The sequence below is a fragment of the Melitaea cinxia genome, chromosome 10 (genome assembly GCF_905220565.1).
Source record: "Melitaea cinxia chromosome 10, ilMelCinx1.1, whole genome shotgun sequence".
Lineage (NCBI taxonomy): Eukaryota > Metazoa > Arthropoda > Insecta > Lepidoptera > Nymphalidae > Melitaea > Melitaea cinxia.
This window is the reverse complement of record NC_059403.1, coordinates 12,386,563-12,411,653: the sequence shown is the minus strand read 5'-3', so window position 1 is coordinate 12,411,653 and position 25,091 is coordinate 12,386,563. Positions and strand designations below refer to the sequence as shown.

Below are 25,091 nucleotides of genomic sequence, written 5' to 3'. Positions count from 1 at the left end.
ACACGCCATAATCATTTGTGACGTCATAATGTTAAAGTATTTTCACGATAACAATGTTAACAGCTCAAAAGTCAATACACTATCAACTATGTGCTACAATAAATAAAACTTAACATTGTTACGTCACACCCGCTTGGGTTTATTCGGGAACTATTGGCGTCAAAAGCCAGTCAGTATTGGAGTTGAAAGTTTATTATTAATTTCATATGACTTTTAAATTAAAGCAAAAAAAAATAGTTTAATTACAAAACTTATATAATTATGATCTTCCCATTTATAACGAAATATTCTTTCTTTCAAAAACCTAATTTAGCAATAGTAATTACGACAATTTGGTGAAATTAAAACATTAATCGGCACAAATCAACGTCATACGAACAACTTTTAAACGCTTGGTTTCTTTCACATACTTATCATATTTATCGGAATAGATGCAGTCGTACATTCGTATACAGAAATAAGAAAATTACTGACTCCTGAATCTATACGTTAAGCTAGTGCAAGACTGTCTCAAACATTAATTGTATTTTCGTATATTTACAGTAAGAATATAAACGTTTCTAATCACGTCTCAGGTTAGACGATGGGGTAAAAAAAATAACGAGCACTTCGAGCAAAGTCTACACATACTGTAACGTACCGCGAGACCGGTCCCGAACGTTTACTACGATATACACGGAGACGGGAACACGTAGCTCGTCGTCGCAAGCGGCACGGCGCCAGAACGCCTCAGCGCGAGGCGAGCGGCGGCCAGTGCTGGGCGTCGTGCGGCGCGCGGTCGGGCGCGGCCAGCAGCTGGCCGCACGCGCCGCACACGAGCAGCGCGCCCGCGCCGCGCCCCAGCACCAGCTCCTGCTGCTTGCCGATGTCGGGCAGCAGCGCCACCAGCTCCGGGAACACCTCCTCCAGCTGCGCGCCCAGCGCCGACTCGCAGTGCCGGTAGAACTCGTCGGCGCCGATGAGGCCGTCGCGGAAGGCCCGCGAGGCCACCTTGAAGTCCTCGACGGCGGCGGCCCCGCCGAGCGCGACGGCGAACTTCTTCACGAGCGTCCGGTTGCGCTGCTCGAAGTCGGGCGGCGGGATGTAGGTGTGCACGGGCGCGGGGAACGTCTGGCCGGCAGAGTTCGTGAAGGTCATGCCGTCGCACGGCGGCCGCTTCTTGAAGCCGGGCGGCACGCTGCCGTTCTGCACGATCCGCTGCGAGTAGTTCTCCGGGCGCGGCGCGGGCTGCCGGCTCTCGACTCGCTGGGGACCGTGCTCGGCGCGCTTGTTCAGCGGCGGGTACTCCTTGAGAGTCAGCGAGAAGTCGCCGTTGCCCGAGTTCTTCTGCTCGTTCTTCGAGGGCGTCTCGCTGATCGTCTTAATCTTCTTGTCGGTCTCGACGCTGTTGTTGTTGTTGTTGACGCTCGCGTTGATGTACTCGTTTTTTATTTTTACGTCGTTAATTCTATCGACGATATTTAAATCCGCAGAGACGTCCTTCAGGTTTGAGTTTTGCTTCTTTTTGTCCTTTTTATTTTTAGTGTTTTCAGTAGAAACGTTATTATTTTGGATTTTAGTTTGTGGTTGGGTTTGTGGTTGAGTTTGCGATTTTTTAGCTTTCGATTTAGTGCTAATGGGTAGAGTTGGAAAATCTGCCGCGGGATTGAAACTAGGTTCTCGCGGAGTAGGAGGTGGTTCTGGTTTTTGCTTAGACTTCTCTTTCGATTTTGATACAGTGATCCACTGAGGCGGCGCACTCGGCACCGATGACGATGACAGAGCCGGAAACGCTTCCGAGTTTAAACTAGCTTTTTTAGATTCAGAACTCCTTTGAATCTTTTGATTATTCTTTAATGCTCCTAACTCCTCACTGTTAATCATAGTAACCTTAAAAACAAAAACACCACCATTAAAATACAAAACAAACATTTATCTATAAAAGTTTCCCTCATTTTTTTTTAAAGTTACCTTTGGCGGTTGAACCGTTCCAGCTCCAATACTGGGATGGTCGTCTCTCGCGATACCAAGCGAGGGGAAATCATCATCAGAGAGCGGCGGTTTCTTTTGCGAAGGGATAGATATACGGTTTCCGCTTGTCTGCGTCAACCGGAAGTTGCTTGCACTCGGCTGGCTGTGCAGTTGTATGGAGACACTCGGCTTCGAGGCTTAAATTAAATCATTTCATTACATCGATTATTTTTAAAATTTAATTTTATGTGTGGGGTAAAGTGTAAAAGATATTCTACATATAATTATGTAAAAAAGATTTAAAAAAAAACTGTATAATATGTTGGATTCCTACATAAATAAACAAGTAAGTTTAGAACAAAAAAATATAGGCTGCAAGTCCATGTGGAACTGACAAACATTATTATTTTATATGACAAATACACTTTATATACAGCATGACTGTTTGACTACCATCGATACTTGAGGACGTAATATATGACGAACATTTATGACAAAAAAATATACATGTAACATAAATATTAATAAATTTCTTTTTTAAAAGTAAAGTTAACCAACAGTTATCTAATTAATAACATGTCGTCTGGAAACCCTAGCTGCGCTATCGACAAAAACTGGTATGTAGGTACTTAGTTAGGTATATTTAGTTATCGCGCGGTAGTTTACCTACGTCCAAACGCCGCCACGTCTTAATAAGGTTGAAGGCTACCTTTGATAAACAGGTATGATCCAATCCCCCTTCATACTTTAATCCTGGCTTAGGATAGGCAAAAATACCGAGATATTTCACTCGTTTAAGCATCTTTGTTGACTAGGTAAATGATGTGAACTTTGGATAAAAATGAATATGAACTGTTTAGGGGCCACTCATTTATTACGTAAGACGAATTTTGCTAGTTTTCGAACCCCTATCTCTATTACAAAAAAAAATAAGAATAGGTCGACCCCCTCCCCCCTGTTTAATATTATTATTGCGTAAGAATCGAAAGAAAGTGAATACACGTTTGGCAGTGGCGTAGCTATCATAGGGCCAGGTGGTGCAGTGCACCAGGGCCCCGGAGCTCAGGGGGCCCTCTAACCTCAGCTTTGAAAAAAAAATAATAATAAAATAAAATAAATTAAAAAAAAAGGCCAATACAAGTTCAAACAACGCGGAAAGAGGGGAGGAGGGCCCGATTCTTTCCCTATGCACCAGGGCCCTTGTCCCCCTAGCTACGCCACTGACGTTTGGTTGTTTTAATGATTATTTTTCATAGTAACAATTTATAGAAATGTTAATTTGTACCTAAAAAGGTACTATTTTTATTTTTTGGTATTAATAAACTTTGGTTTTAATTATTCATCTTTACCGACATGAGATTTTCAGTCCAGGGGTTCAATAAAAGAAACTATTCACACACTTCAATAATTAAATTACTATGATGAGTGGTATTTAACGTTGACCGCGCTTTTTCAAAGTATACTGTTAACTTTGCTTATTTTTGTAATCATACGTAAGAACTCATTACGTAAGTACTCGAAACAAACAATACATAGAACGATTCGTTGTCCAAGGGCAGGTAGAGGGCAAGCGGTCACACGGCGATCACCTGCGCGTTTGACAGGCCTGATCAAAGCTGCGACACGTTCGGCACGTTTACGCATATTGACTTTTTTACGATTTAACACGAATTGGTCACTTTTAAGTACTCTGCATTTGTGTATTGATAAGTCATACCTAATAACTAATGACGGGTCACACTCACACGACAGTGGTTAGGTGTACACGTAAGATCGATCGCTAGGCGCGCGCGCGGGAAGACGGACGTACTCCGACGTACGAAACTTACGGCGGCGCTCGCTCTACACACCTAGTAACCTAATTATCGATTTAGCGGGAATTAGAATTAGCCATGGGGAGGGGGTTGCGGGTGGCGGATGGCAAGCGGCACAGTACAACACCACGCCGCACGCGCCACCGGCATGGCTGCCAGCCATGAATTAATGTGTTCATACTTAATTTATTTAAATTTATGGAAATTTGGTCAAAAATTGAGTACCTTTTTTTCACAATTCGAATGAGAATCACGTATTTTCCTTATATATTGATAGTAATTCACCAGTCATCCTGTATATGTAATTATTTATTATATATTATTTATTTTTTATCAATTATATTATATAGACTCAGGACGGTAGATTCGCCTACCATCCCCAAAGCAGAAGCTAGGTGGCAATGGGCTAGATGTGAAGGCGGTGTAGAGGGCGCTGCACTCACCGTTCCGCAGCACGGCGGCGGCGCGGGGCGCGGGGGCGGGCGGCGCGGGCGGGCGCGCCGGCGAGCCGTCCAGCGCCGGGAAGTTGCGGTCGTTGCGCACGAGCCGGTCGCCACCTGGGCACCAGGGCAGGGTTAGCGCCCCCACTGTGCGGTTCACTCTCAAACCTTACGCTAAACAATTTTTCTACTACACACAGTACTGGGGAGATTGGACACATTTTTATAAAACGTGGTAAATGTTTAAATCACTTTCTAGACTTGTAGACAAATGAGATTGATAATAATCATTTAAGACATTTTATCAGTCGCAACTTGTTAGTGCAATCAGAGAAAAATTAAAATGGTGTACAGAATATGTAAATTGGTTGTAAATTAATATTACATACAAAAAAATGAAATAGTTACCTGTGATTAAACATAAAATCTTCATTGAAGGACATTTGATACGAAGAGAGGGTTTACCTCTTTTTATCTCTAGTTATTATCTCAGGCTTCTCTAGGCTTCTTGTTTAATCCATCAAACTAATTCTTCCAGACGGTAAGTTAGCTTAAGTTAATAGAAATAATCACAACTTATTACGGCACTGGATCATTGGAGTGAACCCCTAGCAAGCATCTGCAATGAGGTAACTCCGCTGGAGGTTACCTTGAAAGACACGCGACGGTGCCGCTAACAAAGGGGTGGGCGCGGGCGGCGCGGCGGACAGGCGCGGGAATTGCTCGTCACTACGCGGGTCGATGGGCGTGGCCACCGGGGTGGGCGGGGCCGGCGGGGGCTCTACCCGCTCTCTGCAAGGGGAATGTTGACCCTTAATAAAGAGATCACAATTCAACCTGTAAAATTCCATTGCTGGCCATGGACCTCTTTTTCCATGGTGGTGAAATGATCGGGCCTTAACCCACCGCGCTACTCCACTGCGGGTTGGCGGATATAATCCCTACAAAGAGTAATGATCGCTATCTGGTGTTCATGATATCAACCAGGAACGAAAGCTTAACGTGGTCTCCGAGGCACGGAGGAGACATCCGCTAAGACAATCAGACCGGAAATAAATATTTGTATAAGCACAAATAACCAGTGAGACCGGAAATCAAACTCGCGACCGCCGGTGTTTAGGTGCCTACATCGGACATGCACCATTACACCAGAGGGGTCGTCACTAACAAAATAATTTAATTATTTTTTAATTAATAGCTATCACTAGTTCCAAAATAACATAGATGATTTCTCCAATGTAACGAAGATACGCGATAAACCTGGCTTTGTTAAAACGAACAATATTCAATTTTAATAAAAGATTCATACCCATCAATTGTATGTGAGAAGGCATAAAGCTACCTCCTGAGTATTTAGTTAATTGCACATATTAGCAAGGGATTGAATGTTCTTTACAAAGTAATGATTAAATGCGTGTACCATAACGTTTGTAATAACCAACCACACTATATATATGCAGATGTTTAATAAAAATTAAATATGTACCTAGGGGCCCTCTGTACGACGGCATGCGGAGTTATATTGAACTGTAATTCCAATGTGCGCGCTTGTCTAGCGGCGCCGCGCGGCATCCCACGGCCGTGCACAGTCGCTTTGTGGGCTGGAATCGAATTAAACGTAAATTTAATTTACCTACAAATTATTATTTACACGAGTAAAATTAACTTTAAAAAACCCTTTTTAAAACAGTTTATATTTATTATTATCACATACATTGATGTATTTGAAAAAAATACAAAACATGAATAGTACTAATTCAACGAGCCTTTTAGATCAATTTCGCTTCGAAACACAGCTGTGAGATGCTGTCCTGCACACTCGCCATCCTCACACAGATAGTGCTCGTTACGAAAATGATGCGCAAGCGCAGAGTGCGTCGCGTAGTACAGGTTGCGACCATCGGCATCACATAGGTGACAATAAAGATGCTCCTTCCGCAGGTGACGGTACAATTCATCTGCATCCATAAACCGATCCTCACAAAATTCACAAAGTGGATGACCCCTGCATAACGTTATTGAATAGTATAAAATATTTTTGATTATCATTGTTATAATGTTTTATTAAAAGTATTAATATTACTTTATAATACTGATAAATATTTATCATATAATAAAATAAAAGGAGGATAATAAAATTTAAAGTTTTGTAAATTCGTTTTAAAATTAAGATTATAATCACTTAATATCAATGAACATTGTCGTAGGCTAAAAATAATCTACAGTAATAAAATTAGAAATCATTAATAATCATTACTTTCTCAACAATTACAAAATAATTAGCTAGAAAACTAATTAATTATGTTTATATTAGATGAATATTTATTTTACCAAATAAAAAAATATATATATTTAATATACCATGAGATGTGTCATACCTATGAGATGTGTCATCTAAATCTCCTTTCCGTCGATGGTGAGCAAGTTCTTGTCGGGTATAACATTTTCTTTCACTGGTAAATATCTAAAATTGATTATAAAATAAATACAAGTTTTGTGTACTGGAACGGCTTACTGTCCCTGCTCATTAACCAAAGTCGAATTTGTGCTATGGCACATTTCTAACAAAAATGCAGAGTAAATGCATATCAGTCTTGCCATAAATATTGTTTCAAAGAAAAAAACATTTTTTCTATTGCACATAACATTTATTACTATTACCACGATTCCATTTATTAAGATTGTTTTAGGGACTCCAAATTATTATGACATTTAAAGCAAGCCATGCTCTGTAAATCTGACCATAAATTATAATCCAGCGGATTAATATGGGAACTAGATGACGGCCAGTCTTCAGCTCTGATGAAGAACGGAACGTTGGTTTCTAACCAAGATTGAGTGGATCAAGCTTTATGACTCGGCAAGAGTCTTACTAAAAGGACCATTCTTGGTTATTGAGCATGGCGTTGTTAATGGGCTTAATTACAATCTTAAGAATGATAGTTGATGCACTTGTGCCTATGTTTTGATACCTTTTTCAAAAAAATATGACTCAGTCACTCATTCATAGCTAACACCCTATCAAACCGTCACTGAAGTTGGATAATGCCCACATTGTACTCTGTTGACTGATTGGGAAGCTTCCTTAGAGCTTTGAGCATAAATACTGTCAATTTGCTTGTTAAAATATTGCTCAATTTTAAAAATTGTCTCATCCGTATACAAAATTTTTCAGTGACCTCCCTTTGCGTACCGCTAAAGTAGATGTTATGATTTTACCACCCTATTCTTTTTTAAATTATTAGTTAAGACCAGTGCGTCTCTTATAGGCTTCAAATCCTGTCATTTTTTAAAATATGCAACATGGTTCTTCTCCTGAGATAAAATCTTTGAAGGAAATGGACTGATGGCATGTCGCCAGACTGCAAGACGAGAGGTGGCCATAGCCAGTAACAAGAGAGGCCTGGAAGAGGCCTTCACCTGATAGAGGATTCTGGTGCATAAACAACTACTTCTAATTAATAGATGTAATTGTTTCCATTTTTACCAACAGCAATTAGTTTTTTTACCAAAACTTGAAATTAATTTCTGCACAGAAAACCAGAAATAAAAGGCTTTTATATTTATTTTAATATGCATATGTTGCTTGTTAAACCAATCAATAAGATTGTGATTTAAAGTACTTAATAATTAGCAAGTACCACTACACCAAATAAACTTATGGTATTATATGTGTTTTTAATTGTATATTAAATTAAAAGTGTAATTTCCTTTTAAATATTGGGAAACAACACAAAAGCATTTAGTTCCTACCTGGAATTTTGCAAATATAGAATTGATGGTAACTGAACCAAATGAAATAAGAAACAAAGCTTCTATTGTTTTTGCCGAGACTTATTTCTATGTCGTTTTTTTAAAGTAATTGTTACTATCATAAAACATTGGCAAATTTATCAGTAAATTTAAGTTAACAAGTAGACAGAATAGAACTTTTATTGATTGGATTTTCACTATATAAGGTAAGCATTGTAAAGCAGCTGTTGCCATTACAATCTGTTACAATTTGATTGATTTGTAGATCATATAAATGACTACCCTAGTTTCTATAAAGATATAAAACTATAATTACATTTATATGATTTATACAATTCTACTAATATTTTTCTAGATATAACAAGATGTTAATTGAAAAGTTTAAAACATATATGTATCACCACATAATAATATCTAAAATATTAGAAGACAGTAACAAGATTAAATACCTTCAAATGTTTAACACAAAGGTCACAGTAATAAAGCTCGTGAACTTTTCTCATATGATCGTTGAGCATACTGAAAGTACGGAATGGAGTATTATCACAGATCTTGCAGTGGTTGGCAAGTAGACTCTCATAGGCATTTTTAATTTCTTCACTACAGAACCCTATCTTAAACTGCCTTTCAAATAGTCTATCTGAGAAGACTCTATTTCTTAATTCCTTGTAGGGTTGAATGGTATCAGTAAAGACGACCTGCAAAGACACAAATTACTGTTAAATAAAAGCAACATTTATGTTGCACAACTGTAAAGTAAAATCAATTACTTTGCATGTATAATTCTCTCGTTTGTTCTCTGATTTTAAATACTATGTATAAAAATATAATCATATAAAATTTTTGGAATTAGCATTCATTAGAGTAGATGAAATAATGATAGTTATATCATAAGATTTAATTAACAAATGTTGCAACACATCATACATTAATAAGATAATTACTTAATTTTCTGTAAGACATTTGCTGAAGTTTAATTCACTATTTTCAGTAAATAGGAAAATAAATACTTATCAAGGATAGAAAACACTGTGAAAAATGATTTATCTACTAGCTTCTCTTTAGTATAATGTCATAGAAAACTCATAAGAACGTACCCTTAGGAGATCCTTTCGGCAGATCGGGCATTCGTTTTGCAAGCAAAGAACTCTCATGCGTGTCGAACACTCAAAACACACAGGATGGTCACATTCGCCAATTGAGAAATACACGACATTTTTGAAACACACTACGCAAGTGGTGTTGTCGTTCAATTGAGATTCGGCCATGATCCAGGTGGATATCTAAAAAAATTTTTGGTGTTAATATAAAATAATAATTTACACAAGAATATAAGATAAAGGATTAATACATACCACAAAATTCTTGGATCACAGATGTTAGGAGCGGACGGGTGAAGGCGAAAATAAGGCAAATCTGAAGTGCTGTAGTGACAACTTGTTAGTGACAAACCAAAGTGACAGTCTGACAGCCTGACAATAAGCCATTGTTGCAGGGTTGGCGACAGGGCCAGTAGGGCGACACTTTTTTTGCTATACTTTGTATACCAAACTTGAATTTTTATATAAATTGGCAAAATTGTACGTCAAAATGAAAAAATTTAAACGTCGGAAACGTCGTAATTGTCAAATTTTGACTCGAACAATTATTTCCTAACCGCCATCAAAGAGTATATAAGTAAAGAGGTGTCACTCCATAGACACGGTCGAGCTCCGGGTTCAAGGTTTTGCTATACTTCAAGTACCAACTTTGTGGTTGAGCTCTATTTTTTTCGTTAAATTGGTAATAATGAAGCATAGTGTTGTTAGTTATCCTACCGGAAATCGATAATAGTGTGGAAAAAGGTCGATAAATTGGTCGATAAAATTATCGATACTTTTTGAGCATAGGGTTCTTAATTTTATAAATTTTATTTAAAATAAAAGGTTTTTTTGTATATATATAATATATATTTAAAACTTCTTGGTATATACTACACTACTACTAAATTTCTTGGTACTACTACACTTAACCAGCGAAAAAAAATCTACATTTTAAACAAAAATGAAGGTAATTGTTACAATTAAACATTACAAACAAATTATTTTGCCCTTTTCACTAGTGTCTCGGTAGACATCACCTATCTATTATGTCATCGGCTTTATAAAATAAATATTACAACAAATTATTTAACCTAATGTTCCTAGTGTAGGCCGAGAGGAAAAAAAGCCGGACAAAACTCTCGGTAGTCTTTTCAAATTTAAAGTTGTTATACAAAAAAGTTACATTATTGAAGGCATGTCGATCACAACAGCTAACAAACAAATTTTATATTTTCGTAAACATAATGCGATACATCCCACAGCTCTCAGCACATTCTAGGCCTCTTTCTTCAAGTAGGAGAAGGATCGGAGCTTAATCCACCATTACAAAACAAATTAAATAATAACAACTATTAATTATCAAACAATAACAAACAAAATGATTTAAAACATAAAAAACATGTTAACAAAACAAATTCTTAATTATTGAGATATTAATTAATATTTAATTATAACATAGATGATTTACAAACATAACATAAACTTCTTTATAAATCAAATTAAAATAAATAAATATAATATCTTATAACATAGATGATTTACAAGCATAAACTTATTTACAAAACAAATTAAAATAAATAAATATAATATAATATCTTATAACATAGATGATTTACAAGCATAACATAAACTTATTTATAAAACAAATTAAAATCAATAAATATGAATAAATATAATATAAATCTTATAACATAGATGATTTACAAACATAACAAACTTCTTTATAAAACAAATTAAGATAAATAAATATAAATAAATAAATATCTTTTTTTTTTTTCTTTTTCTTTGATATTTATTATTTCTGTTTTTGGTGTACAATAAAGTGTATTATTATTATTATTATCTTATAACATACACACAGTCATATATTCCTATGTTAAGCAACTTAATGCTTGTGTTACAGGTAACAACTGACTGTACATTTTTTGAAATAAATAAACAGAAATAATATATATATATAAATATATAAATACACGTAGTACATTCAATCTCAGGCGGGAATCGAACCTGCAACCCGTGGAACAGTAAGTAACAATAACAAAAAAGATGATTTAAAAGCATAACAAACATTTACAAAACAAATTAAATAGTTTCTAATAGTAATTGTCAGCCAATAACAAAAAAGATGATTTTAAAGCATAAAAAAAATATTAACAAAACAACTTAAATAGTAACAAATAGTAATTATCAAAAATTAACAAACAACATGATTTAACACTTAACGTAGCATAGTCACAAAAAAATCAACTCTTAAAAAGTGATACAAATGAAATGATCTCGCAAAACAGTAATTATCAATCAATAACAACCAAGACGATGAATTTGACCCATAACATATTCACAAAAATCTAAAATTTTTAAACGTTACATATGTAACGATCCGACATACAGTAAATAACAAACAAACATAACGTAAACATATTTACAGATATTATCTAAGTAAAAACAATTCTGAAAAGCGTTATATAATGATCCTAGGCATACAGATAAAAAACATAATGATTTACAAACATAATAAGAACATATTTAGAGTAATCTTCTAAATTCTTATTTTTGTATTATTAAATGTTTGTAGTAGGTAATTCCATAAAGTACTACCGATTTTAAAAATTCTTTCACGGGATGCTACAATTCCATGTACGCCATTTAATGGTATGTGGATAAACGAACAGCAGATTATGGGAGAAAACGAAATAGCGAAAATCGCGTAATCTATGTGGGCGAAGCCACAGCGGAATTTTTTTTTTTATTTCTAAGCTAAAATATACACATTTAAAAACTTGGAAAACAAAAAACATTGCAAAGACATTAGATGTCAAGAAGAACTGCCAATATGTATGTTTTCTACAAACATTGTTTAATAGTACTGACAATATAAATATAAATATTCAACAAGAATCTTAAAAATTGTTATCTAAGCTTTGTCTTGATCACATTATTCTAATTGTATATTTTTGTCTTAACATGATTTTCTAATGAATAATAAACAAAGATTATGAATTAATTGATTTGTTTTTTTCTATAAAATGCTCATTACTTAATTGCAAACTAGTCTACTGCTTTATATTTTTTATTTGTAAGTCCTGAGATATAATAGCTTTGAAATGAATTTGGCTCTTGTTTACAAAATGACATAAAGGTTTAGAAGGAAAGCACAATGAGCTTGAATCTTTCCACCATTTTTTAAAACTAATATAATTGTTTAAGTCGTCTACTGGTTTATCAACTTTTAACGAATCTTTACATTTCTGACATTTCGTTCTATCTAATAATTTTGCAGCTAAATAACCACTAACATATACTACTGGCTGCTCCAAAAAGTTACATAAATCATTTTCATATAAAAAGAAATCGATTTCATTGGGCAAAGACAAAACAGGATAAACTATCTCATCAACAACTTGAATGTCATCATTATTATTTCTATTAGGCATGTCAGTGCGGACCCTGCTAATATAGTTATAAGCTACAAACAATTTATTAGTGTCTTCCTCACAGTTCGCATTTCGACTGCCAAACGCTTTAAGCTTAATTTAGTTTGAGTCAAATGACTCAGCAGGATCTTCTCACGTTCAGTTAATGTAGAATCTGAAATTTAAAAAAAATCCTGTTATTATATATACATTTTTTTATTGAAAGTATGCAATATTATGTATAATGTGATCTATTCCTTTAATTTCATAAATTTTTACTTAAATATAATATTATAAAATAATTTATTGCTTTTATTATATTAAGATACATTTATTATTTTTATTTCAATATTAAACAATGCTAATATTGATATATTTTATTAGTGATCGTTACAGTTTAATATGTATTTAATTTTGCTTTAAATAATAACACAAGTATACAACAAAGGAATGCCCATTGCATGATACAATTGGAATCATTGAATGTAATTATTATTTTTTTCCCTTTTTCTTCAATTTACTTGAAATATTATAACAATAAAATATACGTATTTGATTACTAAGGAAAGAGCTATATCTAAATAAATTATTTTGTCATTCTATTTTTTAAACTATACTATACTTTAATAGTATAATATCGAAATATATATATATAAATGTATAAAATATAGATAAATGAAACTGTTAAACATTAATGTTAATGCATATTTAACAAAACTAAGCAAACTTTTGATTTATAAAATGTAAATTATTGAAGCAGTATAATTAAAAATTGATTTGACTCTCATATGCTTGATATTAGTCAAATGTGTACCGGGCTATTCATAGGTATAATGAAATAAATAATTTTCCCATAGAAAGAGTGTGTGCTTCTATTAATAACTGGCCTCAACTTTTAAGTGTATTGCAGCCAATGGAGACCACTTCGGATTAGCTTTATTTTCATAGAATTATATTAATGTATTAAACTAACACACTGTAATAGTAATAAATGTTATGTGCAACAGAATAAATGTTTTTTTTTTTTCTTTATAACAATATTCAGGACATATATACATATATATTGGCATTATATATTGGCCTGCAGTGTATGTATATATATAATGGATAGATACTAACTACTACTATTTACATAGTCTACCACATAACTACATTAATAACTACCACAACTTAATCCCTTGTAGTTGAAGTTGTAAATTATGATTTGAAAATAATTTCAATAAAAATAATTTAAAAAGGAGTAGGCTACAAAGAACTATACTGAATTACGTTCTTTGCTACATTAAAAGATTGTTGAAAATTATACCTCTATTTCTATTAGGTTTTCCCACAATTATTTCATAGTTGCGAACAGGAACTTTAACATTTTCTACTGATTCATTCTGGGAAACTGTAATTACATTGATAAAAGTGAACAATAATAAATAAATATCTTTAACACATACACACGGTTGTCTTGTCCTAAGGTAAGCAACTTAACACTTGTTTTATAGACAACAACCAACATGCATATATATGTATATATATATATATATATAAATTATAACATAATTATGTATAGTAATACACCCAGACTCAGGCAGGAATCGAACCTACAACCCCCGGAGCAGAAAATAGAACCAGCACAACTGGAATAACAGGCTACTCATCTAAATGTATAAAATTCAATTTTGAGACAAATAAACATTAAAAAAAAAATTAATACATAAAAATGTTTTAGTTGCTTATATCTATGTAGTAACATATACAGTTAGAGAAATATTTTATATAATAAAGTGAACTTGTGTCATAAAATTAAATGCTAATTAGCTATATGCTTATAGTAGACATGTTACTTGTTAATGTTTTATGTAATAAAAAATGTGAAATTTTCATTTGTTATTCTTACCTAGTGTTTTTTCAAAAGTAAGTCCTTGTGGTGCCTGCGAAGTATCTGAAAAATAGTAGTACAATATCTAAATATATCTAGTATCTATTACTTGTTAATTTTTTTTTTTTACATTTTCCATTATTTACTCACACTTAAATTATCTGAATTTTATTTTCTACTAGCTTCTACCCGCAACTTTGTCCACGTGGAATAGTTACTTTGGGCTAGCTGGGGAAGGTCTCAGAAGGAAAAAATCCGATTTTGAAACATTCTTCATTAGTGGTCCACTCTTATTGGTCTTTGCGTGATAATATATAGCCTATAGCCCTAGCCTTCCTTGATAAATGGGCTATCAAATACTGAAAAATAATTCAAATTGGTCCAGTAAGTCCAGAGATTAGCGCGTTCAAGAAAACAAACTCTTCAGCTTTATACTAATAGTATAGATTTGATATGAAATTATTTTTATTTTAAAATTAAAGTTAATGATTACTTATCTTGTTATATAGAAGATGAAAATGATTATTTTCCGAAGGTGTTATTCATAATCATTTTATAGAAAAATAAAACTAAAAATCTTATACTGCATTGGATCATTTGTATCATATGTTGTGAATCGTTGCATATATGTGTTAAAAGATATTAAAGATTCTCAGAAAGTGTTTTACATATATCTCTCATTTTATCAGCGATATGTATATCAATCAGCCTTAGATATCTGATATCTAAGGGCCAATATTATCTAGGTAAATGTATATATAATAAATTAAATATATGTCAGATGATTTTTAGAACATTGACTAACAATAATCTATTATATGATATTTATTACAACTGAGATTGTACTGCCATTATCAGTACAAAATATATTTAAAAATTATCTTTTTCTATACAGTACAATTGTGAACATTTGTATGACTTTTATATAATCTCATCTTTATTTTTTTTTAAATTTCCAGTACATACTTAGTAAGACAGAGTTTTTGAAACAACAATACATTGTTTTCAAGAAAACTTTTTGTCACTTATTAAAAATGTATAAGACTTGCAACAGCAAGTTATTAAAATTATAAGTAAGTTCATTTAATTAACAATAAAAATCTTAATTTTATCCATCATTAAAAATATATTACATAACCAAACATAAACTAACAAGATGCTGTACCTCTTAAAAACACTTGTTACTTCTAACAACATAACATAAATAAATATAATATAATAAAGTAGTTTACTCACTTTTAGATAAAATATTTTCATTCCATTGCACACTCTCTGAATTTGTTATATCTTGAAAACTAGAAAATAAAAAAGAATTTATCATAAACATCAATTAGCATATTATGAACCAGAAATAAGGCTAGACAAATAGCTAAACAAGAACATCGAGAAAAAATAATTGTAATGTAATTTATAATTATCATAAACATATAAAAAAAATTTGCACCTTTCAAGACTTGAGATTTTTCTTTTCCTTCACCATATCAAGGAAAATCTACCAAAAGACTGTCATCCAATAGTTGTGGCAAATTTGATTTTGGAATAGCATTTTTAATTAATCTATTGCCATTTGTATTAAAATACTTTTTTTCAAAGTGATATCCACACAAATATTTAATTTCATGCAATTTTTTAACGGGTATGTAAGCAGTCTTCATGTTCATTCCCAACTGCTTTGACCCAAGAACGACACCTGAGAGTAGAATTTTAATCGTCAATTTAAATTAAAAGTTTAAATTTTACATAGTCTACAACTAGTTTTCTAGTATACATAAGTATGTATAATACTTTAATGTTACTTTATTACTACAGTTAGCTATTTACTATTATAAAATTTTTAAGTAGAATTTAAATATTGTATTGTTCTATTGTTAACACCACAGAGCATAGTAATATTTACACTAACCGATCTGGATCAAGTGGAAACTTCTTCAAAAATACATTGGCTCCAGTCCAGGGGTCCTCTTTAGACCACAAATAGTACATTTTTGATATCTCACATTACGTTTCACTGTATTTTCTAAAGGAATGAAAACAGAAAAATATAGTATAAGTAATAAAAATATAGGTATAACTATAAAATACTGTTATTTTCTGTTGATATAGATATTAAGAACTTATTTTCAAAAGCAAAATTACTTCGTTCGACCAAAAAGACCAATGATTCAGGTTCAAATACAAACCCATAGTAAATCCCTAGAAGCGACGAATAATATTCTCACAATAAAGTATTAGGGCTCAGAAAATATATATGCAGAAAAAAACTAAAAATCCAAAATTCCGGGCGTGGTTACTCGGTGGTTGCAATATAATATGGCGGTTAGGAAATAATTGTTCGAGTCAAAATTTGACAATTACGACGTTTCCGACGTTTAAATTTTTTCATTTTGACGTACAATTTTGCCAATTTATATAAAAATTCAAGTTTGGTATACAAAGTATAGCAAAAAAAGTGTCGCCCTACTGACCGCCATATTATATTGCAACCACCGAGTAACCACGCCCGGAATTGTGGATTTTTAGTTTTTTCTGCATATATATTTTCTGAGCCTTAATACTTTATTGTGAGAATATTATTCGTCGCTTCTAGGGATTTACTATGGGTTTTATTTGACCCTGAATCATTGGTCTTTTTGGTCGAACGAAGTAATTTTGCTTTTGAAAATAAGTTCTTAATATCTATATCAACAGAAAATAATAGTATTTTATAGTTATACCTATATTTTTATTACTTATACTATATTTTTCTGTTTTCATTCCTTTAGAAAATACAGTGAAACGTAATGTGAGATATCAAAAATGTACTATTTGTGGTCTAAAGGGGACCCCTGGACTGGAGCCAATGTATTTTTGAAGAAGTTTCCACTTGATCCAGATCGGTTAGTGTAAATATTACTATGCTCTGTGGTGTTAACAATAGAACAATACAATATTTAAATAAATTCTACTTAAAATCTTTATAATAGTAAATAGCTAACTGTAGTAATAAAGTAACATTAAAGTATTATACATACTTATGTATACTAGAAAACTAGTTGTAGACTATGTAAAATTTAAACTTTTAATTTAAATTGACGATTAAAATTCTACTCTCAGGTGTCGTTCTTGGGTCAAAGCAGTTGGGAATGAAGACTGCTTACATACCCGTTAAAAAATTGCATGAAATTAAATATTTGTGTGGATATCACTTTGAAAAAAAGTATTTTAATACAAAGGGCAATAGATTAATTAAAAATGCTTTTCCAACATTAAATTTGCCACAACCATTGGATGACAGTCTTTTGGTAGATTTTCCTTTATATGGTGAAGAAAAAGAAAAATCTCAAGTCTTGAAAGGTGCAAATTTTTTTTATATGTTTATGATAATTATAAATTACATTACAATTATTTTTTCTCGATGTTCTTGTTTAGCTATTTGTCTAGCCTTATTTCTGGTTCATAATATGTTAATTGATGTTTATGATAAATTCTTTTTTATTTTCTAGTTTTCAAGATATAACAAATTCAGAGAATGTGCAATGGAATGAAAATATTTTATCTAAAAGTGAGTAAACTACTTTATTATATTATATTTATTTGTTATGTTGTTAGAAGTAACAAGTGTTTTTAAGAGGTACAGCATCTTGTTAGTTCATGTTTGGTTATGTAATATATTTTTAATGATGGATAAAATTAAGATTTTTATTGTTAATTAAATGAACTTACTTATAATTTTAATAACTTGCTGTTGCAAGTCTTATACATTTTTAATAAATGACAAAAAGTTTTCTTGAAAACAATGTCTTGTTTCCAAAACTCTGTCTTACTAAGTATGTACTGAAAATTAAAAAAATAAATAAAGATGAGATTATATAAAAGTCATACAAATGTTCACAATTGTACTGTATAGAAAAAGATAATTTTTAAATATATTTTGTACTGATAATGGCAGTACAATCTCAGTTGTAATAAATATCATATAATAGATTATTGTTAGTCAATGTTCTAAAAAATCATCTGACATATATTTAATTTATTATTTATACATTTACCTAAATAATATTGGCCCTTAGATATCAGATATCTAAGTCTGATTGATATACATATCGCTGATAAAATGAGAGATATATGTAAAACACTTTCTGAGAATCTTTAATATCTTTTAACACATATATGCAACGATTCACAACATATGATACAAATGATCCAATGCAGTATAAGATTTTTAGTTTTATTTTTCTATAAAATGATTATGAATAACACCTTCGGAAAATAATCATTTTCATCTTCTATATAACAAGATAAGTAATCATTAACTTTAATTTTAAAATAAAAATAATTTCATATCAAATTTATACTATTAGTATAAAGCTGAAGAGTTTGTTTTCTTGAACGCGCTAATCTCTGGACTTACTGGACCAATTTGAATTTTTTTTCAGTATTTGATAGCCCATTTATCAAGGAAGGCTAGGGCTATAGGCTATATATTATCACGCAAAGACCAATAAGAGTGGAGCACCAATGAAGAATGTTTCAAAATCGGATTTTTTCCTTCTGAGACCTTCCCCAGCTAGCCCAAAGTAACTATTCCACGCGGACAAAGTTGCGGGTAGAAGCTAGTAGAAAATAAAATTCAAATAATTTAAGTGTGAGTAAATAATGGAAAATGTAAAAAAAAAATTAACAAGTAATAGATACTAGATATATTTAGATATTGTACTACTATTTTTCAGATGCTGAATACAGCTTTCTCCCTTTGCCCTCTACTTCGCAGGCACCACAAGGACTTACTTTTGAAAAAACACTAGGTAAGAATAACAAATGAAAATTTCACATTTTTGAGTACATAAAACATCAACAAGTAACATGTCTACTATAAGCATATAGCTAACTAGCATTTAATTTTATGACACAAGTTCACTTTATTATATAAAATATTTCTCTAACTGTATATGTTACTACATAGATAATTATAAGCAACTAAAACATTTATATGTATTAATTTTTTTTTAAATGTTTATTTGTTTCAAAATTGAATTTTATACATTTAGATGAGTAGCCTGTTATTCCAGTTGTGCTGGTTCTATTTTCTGCTCCGGGGGTTGTAGGTTCGATTCCTGCCTGAGTCTGGGTGTATTACTATACATAATTATGTTATAATTTATATATATATATGCATGTTGGTTGTTGTCTATAAAACAAGTGTTAAGTTGCTTACCTTAGGAAAAGACAACCGTGTGTATGTGTTAAAGATATTTATTTATTATTGTTCACTTTTATCAATGTAATTACAGTTTCCCAGAATGAATCAGTAGAAAATGTTAAAGTTCCTGTTCGCAACTATGAAAGAATTGTGGGAAAACCTAATAGAAATAGAGGTATAATTTTCAACAATCTTTTAATGTAGCAAAGAACGTAATTCAGTATAGTTCTTTGTAGCCTACTCCTTTTTAAATTATTTTTATTGAAATTATTTTCAAATCATAATTTACAACTTCAACTACAAGGGATTAAGTTGTGGTAGTTTTTAATGTAGTTATGTGGTAGACTATGTAAATAGTAGTAGTTAGTATCTATCCATAATATATATATATATATATATACACTGCAGGCCAATATATAATGCCAATATATATGTATATATGCCCTGAATATTGTTATAAAGAAAAAAAAAACATTTATTCTGTTGCACATAACATTTATTACTATTACAGTGTGTTAGTTTAATACATTAATATTATTCTATGAAAATAAAGCTAATCCGAAGTGGTCTCCATTGGCTGCAATACACTTAAAAGTTGAGGCCAGTTATTAATAGAAGCACACACTCTTTCTATGGGAAAATTATTTATTTCATTATACCTATGAATAGCCCGGTACACATTTGACTATTATCAAGCATATGAGAGTCAAATCAATTTTTAATTATACTGCTTCAATAATTTACATTTTATAAATCAAAAGTTTGCTTAGTTTTGTTAAATATGCATTAACATTAATGTTTAACAGTTTCATTTATCTATATTTTATACATTTATATTTATACATTTATATATATTTCGATATTATACTATTAAAGTATGGTATAGTTTAAAAAAAAGAATGACAAAATAATTTATTTAGATATAGCTCTTTCCTTAGTAATCAAATACGTATATTTTATTGTTATAATATTTCAAGTAAATTGAAGAAAAAGGAAAAAAAATAATAATTACATTCAATGATTCCAATTGTATCATGCAATGGGCATTCCTTTGTCGTATACTTGTGTTATTATTTAAAGCAAAATTAAATACATATTAAACTGTAACGATCACTAATAAAATATATCAATATTAGCGTTGTTTAATATTGAAATAAAAATAATAAATGTATCTTAATATAATAAAAGCAATAAATTATTTTATAATATTATATTTAAGTAAAAATTTATGAAATTAAAGGAATAGATCACATTATACATAATATTGTATACTTTCAACACAAAAAAATGTATATATAATAACAGGATTTTTTTTAAATTTCAGATTCTACATTAACTGAACGTGAGAAGATCCTGCTGAGTCATTTGACTCAAACTTAATTAAGCTTAAAGCGTTTGGCAGTCGAAATGCGAACTGTGAGGAAGACACTAATAAATTGTTTGTAGCTTATAACGATATTAGCGGGGTCCGCACTGACATGCCTAATAGAAATAATAATTATGACATTCAAGTTGTTGATGAGATAGTTTATCCTGTTTTGTCTTTGCCCAATGAAATCGATTTCTTTTTATATGAAAATGATTTATGTAACTTTTTGGAGCAGCCAGTATTATATGTTAGTGGTTATTTAGCTGCAAAATTATTAGATAGAACGAAATGTCAGAAATGTAAAGATTCGTTAAAAGTTGATAAACCAGTAGACAACTTAAACAATTATATTAGTTTTAAAGAATGGTGGAAAGATTCGAGCTCATTGTGCTTGCCTTCTGAACCTTTATGTCATTTTGTAAACAAGAGCCAAATTCATTTCAAAGCTATTATATCTCAGGACTTACAAATTAAAAATATAAAGCAGTAGACTAGTTTGCAATTAAGTAATGAGCATTTTATAGAAAAAAACAAATCAATTAATTCATAATCTTTGTTTATTATTCATTAGAAAATCATGTAAAGACAAAAATATACAATTAGAATAATGTGATCAAGACAAAGCTTAGATAACAATTTTTAAGATTCTTGTTGAATATTTATATTTATATTGTCTGTACTATAAAACAATGTTTGTAGAAAACATACATATTGGCAGTTCTTCTTGACATCTAATGTCTTTGCAATGTTTTTCGTTTTCCAAGTTTTTAAATGTGTATATTTTACCTTAGAAACAAAAAAAAAATTTCCGCTGTGGCTTCGCCCACATAGATTACGCGATTTTCGCTATTTCGTTTTCTCCCATAATCCGCTGTTCGTTTATCCACATACCATTAAATGGCGTACATGGAATTGTAGCATCCCGTGAAAGAATTTTTAAAATCGGTAGTACTTTATGGAATTACCTACTACAAACATTTAATAATACAAAAATAAGAATTTAGAAGATTACTCTAAATATGTTCTTATTATGTTTGTAAATCATTATGTTTTTTATCTGTATGCCTAGGATCATTATATAACGCTTTTCAGAATTGTTTTTACTTAGACAATATCTGTAAATATGTTTATGTTATGTTTGTTTGTTATTTACTGTATGTCGGATCGTTACATATGTAACGTTTAAAAATTTTAGATTTTTGTGAATATGTTATGAGTCAAATTCATCGTCTTGGTTGTTATTGATTGATAATTACTGTTTTGCGAGATCATTTCATTTGTATCACTTTTTAAGAGTTGATTTTTTTGTGACTATGCTACGTTAAGTGTTAAATCATGTTGTTTGTTAATTTTTGATAATTACTATTTGTTACTATTTAAGTTGTTTTGTTAATATTTTTTTTATGCTTTAAAATCACCTTTTTTGTTATTGGCTGACAATTACTATTAGAAACTATTTAATTTGTTTTGTAAATGTTTGTTATGCTTTTAAATCATCTTTTTTGTTATTGTTACTTACTGTTCCGCGGGTTGCAGGTTCGATTCCCGCCTGAGATTGAATGTACTACGTGTATTTATATATATATATATATATATATATATATATATATATATATACACTATCAAATACCGGCAAATAATGTTAATTTTTTTTTCGATATAAATATTAATTGGCTAATGAGCTAGCAGACCTATTTATTGATAAAAAATAATTATGATTTTTTTTTAAATAAATTATAATACTGAAAAATCTCTTATTATTTTTTTAGTCAACGTTAATATTTTTTTAACAACTTAAAAACTGCATAGCTATGACATGAAGATTATGTGCTAGGAATTTGAATAAAAATGATGCCACGCCCTATGGTCGCTCTTATCAATCCATCGCGTGGCTTGACACAGTGCGGGAATTCCCGCGCGTCGAGTTGAAATTTTTTTGTTCATATTGGCAAACTCTAAAAGGTGTCAGTAAAAACATATTTATTTAGTGGCGTCAGAGGTAACGTTATCGGTATGTAATATAATGTAAACAGTGTAGGCAACATACTCGTAACTGAACCTTGGCGAACTCCAACGATAATGGGCATGGTACTAATTCATCACATCACAACGTATTATTATATTAAATATTTATCAACGATATTAAACAATATTTGTCTCATTCTTACACCCTGCTTTTCGAAGGCAATAAATTATTTGAATGATAAATAATGAGAGAATTGATCGAAAATTATTTGAGTGATAAATAATGAGAGTGATGCTAGTAAACTACAAGATGATTTGTTGAGTTTAGATAATTACTGTCTTTTAAATAAATTTAACGTTAATATATCTACTTACTTTACCATTAGTTTTACTCGTAAAACCCAGCTTTATAGTTCTAATTATTTTATTATTAGTAATCAAAAGTTACCTTTTAGTTATAATACAAGTGATTTAGAAATAGTAATGATAGTGAACTTGTTTTCGATAAACATGTAACCAATATCATAAGCAAAGCACCTGAAGCCCTAGGCTTTGTAATCCTTATGTCCAAGTTCTTAGTAACTTTAGAAATCAACTCCCTTTTGGGGTTAAAACGGGAGATGGTAGGTTGACTCACTCATTATGAAATCTCCGAACTATAACAGCTACAAAGTTGAAATTTGGCACGTAGGTTCGTTATAGGCATAGACATTCGCTAAGAACGGATTTTATGAAACTCTACCCCTAAGGGCATAAAACGGGGGTTGGAAGTTTGTATGAAAGTCCGATGTTTTTAAAGTAAGAGACTAAAAATTTAAAATGTATGCTCTTTATATGGTGAGAAGGTATTCGGATAATGTATCTTTAGAAATCAAAATGCTTTTGGAGTTAAAACGGGGGATGGTAGGTTGACTCACTGATCACGAAATCTCCGAAACTATAACAGCTACAAACTTGAAATTTGGCAAGTAGGTTTCTTATAGGGCGTAGACATCCGTTAAGAACGGATTTTATGAAACTCGACCCCTAAGGGGATAAAACGGGGGTTGGAAGTTTGTATGAAAGTCCTATGTTTTTGAAGTAAGAGACTCGAAATTTAAAATGTATGTTCTATAGATGGTGAGGAGGTGTCCAAATAATGCATCGTAATCTATATATATATAAAAGAGAAAGGTCATTAACTCACTCATCACGAGAACTCAAAAACCGCTGGATGGTCCATTCATCTAGGATGAACAAAGATGAAATTTGGCAGGGAGGTAGATTATAGTTAGTAGACGTCCGCTAAGAACGGATTTTGCGATATTCCACCGCTAAGGGGGTTTAATTGGGGTTGATAGTTTGTATGAAACATATACAGCAGCTATAAGTTCGCCTGATAGGTTATTTATACTGCAGCCTGAAAATAAAACTAAAAATGTGGTGTATAGAGAGGTTTTATAAAAATGACTATTAAATTATACTAAATTGTGCCTTGCAAAAAGTTACTCAGTGTGATAAGCATTTCAAGTGACTGAAATGAAAAAATAATTTGCGTTAAACATCTTAATAGTAATTCATGTCTTCATAACCAAGCGGACGTAGTCGCGGGCAACAGTTAGTGTATTATAAAACCAAGTCCTCAAAAGTGTATGTGATCGATTCCCTCAAAATCTACTGAACGGATTTTTATGCGGTTTCACCAATGGGGAGATGGCTTCAAGGGGAAGGTTTACGGATCGGCTAAGCCGATTTCGATGAGAGTTTCACTGGAAGTTTGCCGGGAAAGCTTTGTGACACACTGATTTCAACGCGGGCGAAGCCGCGGGCACAGCTAGTAACATATAAACCTTCCTCTGGAATCACTCTATTGACTAAAGAAAACGTCATCAAAATCATACAGACAGCGGGACACGAATTTGTTTTATACTATGTAGTGATTATAAACAAAATTAACTATATAATAAAAATTAAACAACCATACCATGTTACATAAAAAGATATAAATACACTTTTTTTTTTTTTTTTTTTTTTAACAAGTCTTATACATCCACGGGCTTATGAACCCATGTCCTTTTTTACTCTAATACATGCAAATTTTTATTTTTATTTTTTCTCTATTTCAAGGAGGCGTTAGTCAATAACATCGCTGTTCAAGTCAGACTATGTTTGTTTTTAATGTCTCCAAAAGAGACGTGAGTCCACCGACCGGTTCTTAATCTAATCTATGGTACAATTTTTTTTTTTTTTTTTTTTTTTTTTAATTTTTTGTTATTA

General features: G+C 31.7%; 1 protein-coding gene and 3 long non-coding RNA genes across 5 annotated transcripts; 1 reads left to right on the top strand and 3 right to left on the bottom strand.

The window, feature by feature from the left end:
• Positions 1-729: 729 nt before the first annotated feature.
• LOC123656874 (E3 ubiquitin-protein ligase ZNF598) lies at positions 730-9,421 on the bottom strand. The gene is made up of 10 exons (XM_045592487.1): positions 9,313-9,421; positions 9,055-9,240; positions 8,407-8,655; positions 6,583-6,668; positions 5,971-6,209; positions 5,691-5,805; positions 4,854-4,996; positions 4,208-4,321; positions 1,951-2,147; positions 730-1,869 (listed from the first exon to the last, which is right to left on the bottom strand). The coding sequence occupies exons 2-10, from the start codon at positions 9,223-9,225 to the stop codon at positions 730-732; spliced, it is 2,454 nt and encodes an 817-aa protein (XP_045448443.1). The 5' UTR covers positions 9,226-9,240; positions 9,313-9,421.
• A 2,611-nt stretch (positions 9,422-12,032) lies between these two features.
• On the bottom strand, positions 12,033-14,384 carry LOC123657291. Its single transcript, XR_006743678.1, has 2 exons — positions 14,341-14,384; positions 12,033-12,627 (listed from the first exon to the last, which is right to left on the bottom strand). It is a non-coding gene; the product is annotated as an uncharacterized LOC123657291 (long non-coding RNA).
• Positions 14,385-14,484: 100 nt separating this feature from the next.
• On the bottom strand, positions 14,485-16,781 carry LOC123657290. Of its 2 annotated transcripts, XR_006743676.1 has the most exons (4): positions 16,503-16,781; positions 16,226-16,339; positions 15,559-15,617; positions 14,485-14,681 (listed from the first exon to the last, which is right to left on the bottom strand). It is a non-coding gene; the product is annotated as an uncharacterized LOC123657290 (long non-coding RNA). The 2 variants fall into 2 exon arrangements; XR_006743677.1 differs by lacking the exons at positions 14,485-14,681; positions 15,559-15,617 and adding an exon at positions 15,985-16,012.
• Positions 16,782-17,823: 1,042 nt separating this feature from the next.
• Positions 17,824-20,992, top strand: LOC123657304. Its single transcript, XR_006743684.1, has 3 exons — positions 17,824-17,863; positions 19,032-19,106; positions 20,826-20,992. It is a non-coding gene; the product is annotated as an uncharacterized LOC123657304 (long non-coding RNA).
• The last annotated feature ends 4,099 nt before the right edge of the window (positions 20,993-25,091 follow it).

Coding starts and splice junctions, on each gene's coding strand:
- LOC123656874 (XM_045592487.1), bottom strand. CDS start 9,225: ATGGCCGAATCTCAATTGAACGACAACACCACTTGCGTAGTGTGTTTC. Junction 6,210..6,582: donor TTAGATGACACATCTCATAG/GTATGACACATC, acceptor AACGTTATGCAG/GGGTCATCCACTTTGTGAAT. Junction 2,148..4,207: donor CGCCGCCGTGCTGCGGAACG/GTGAGTGCAGCG, acceptor ATTTAATTTAAG/CCTCGAAGCCGAGTGTCTCC.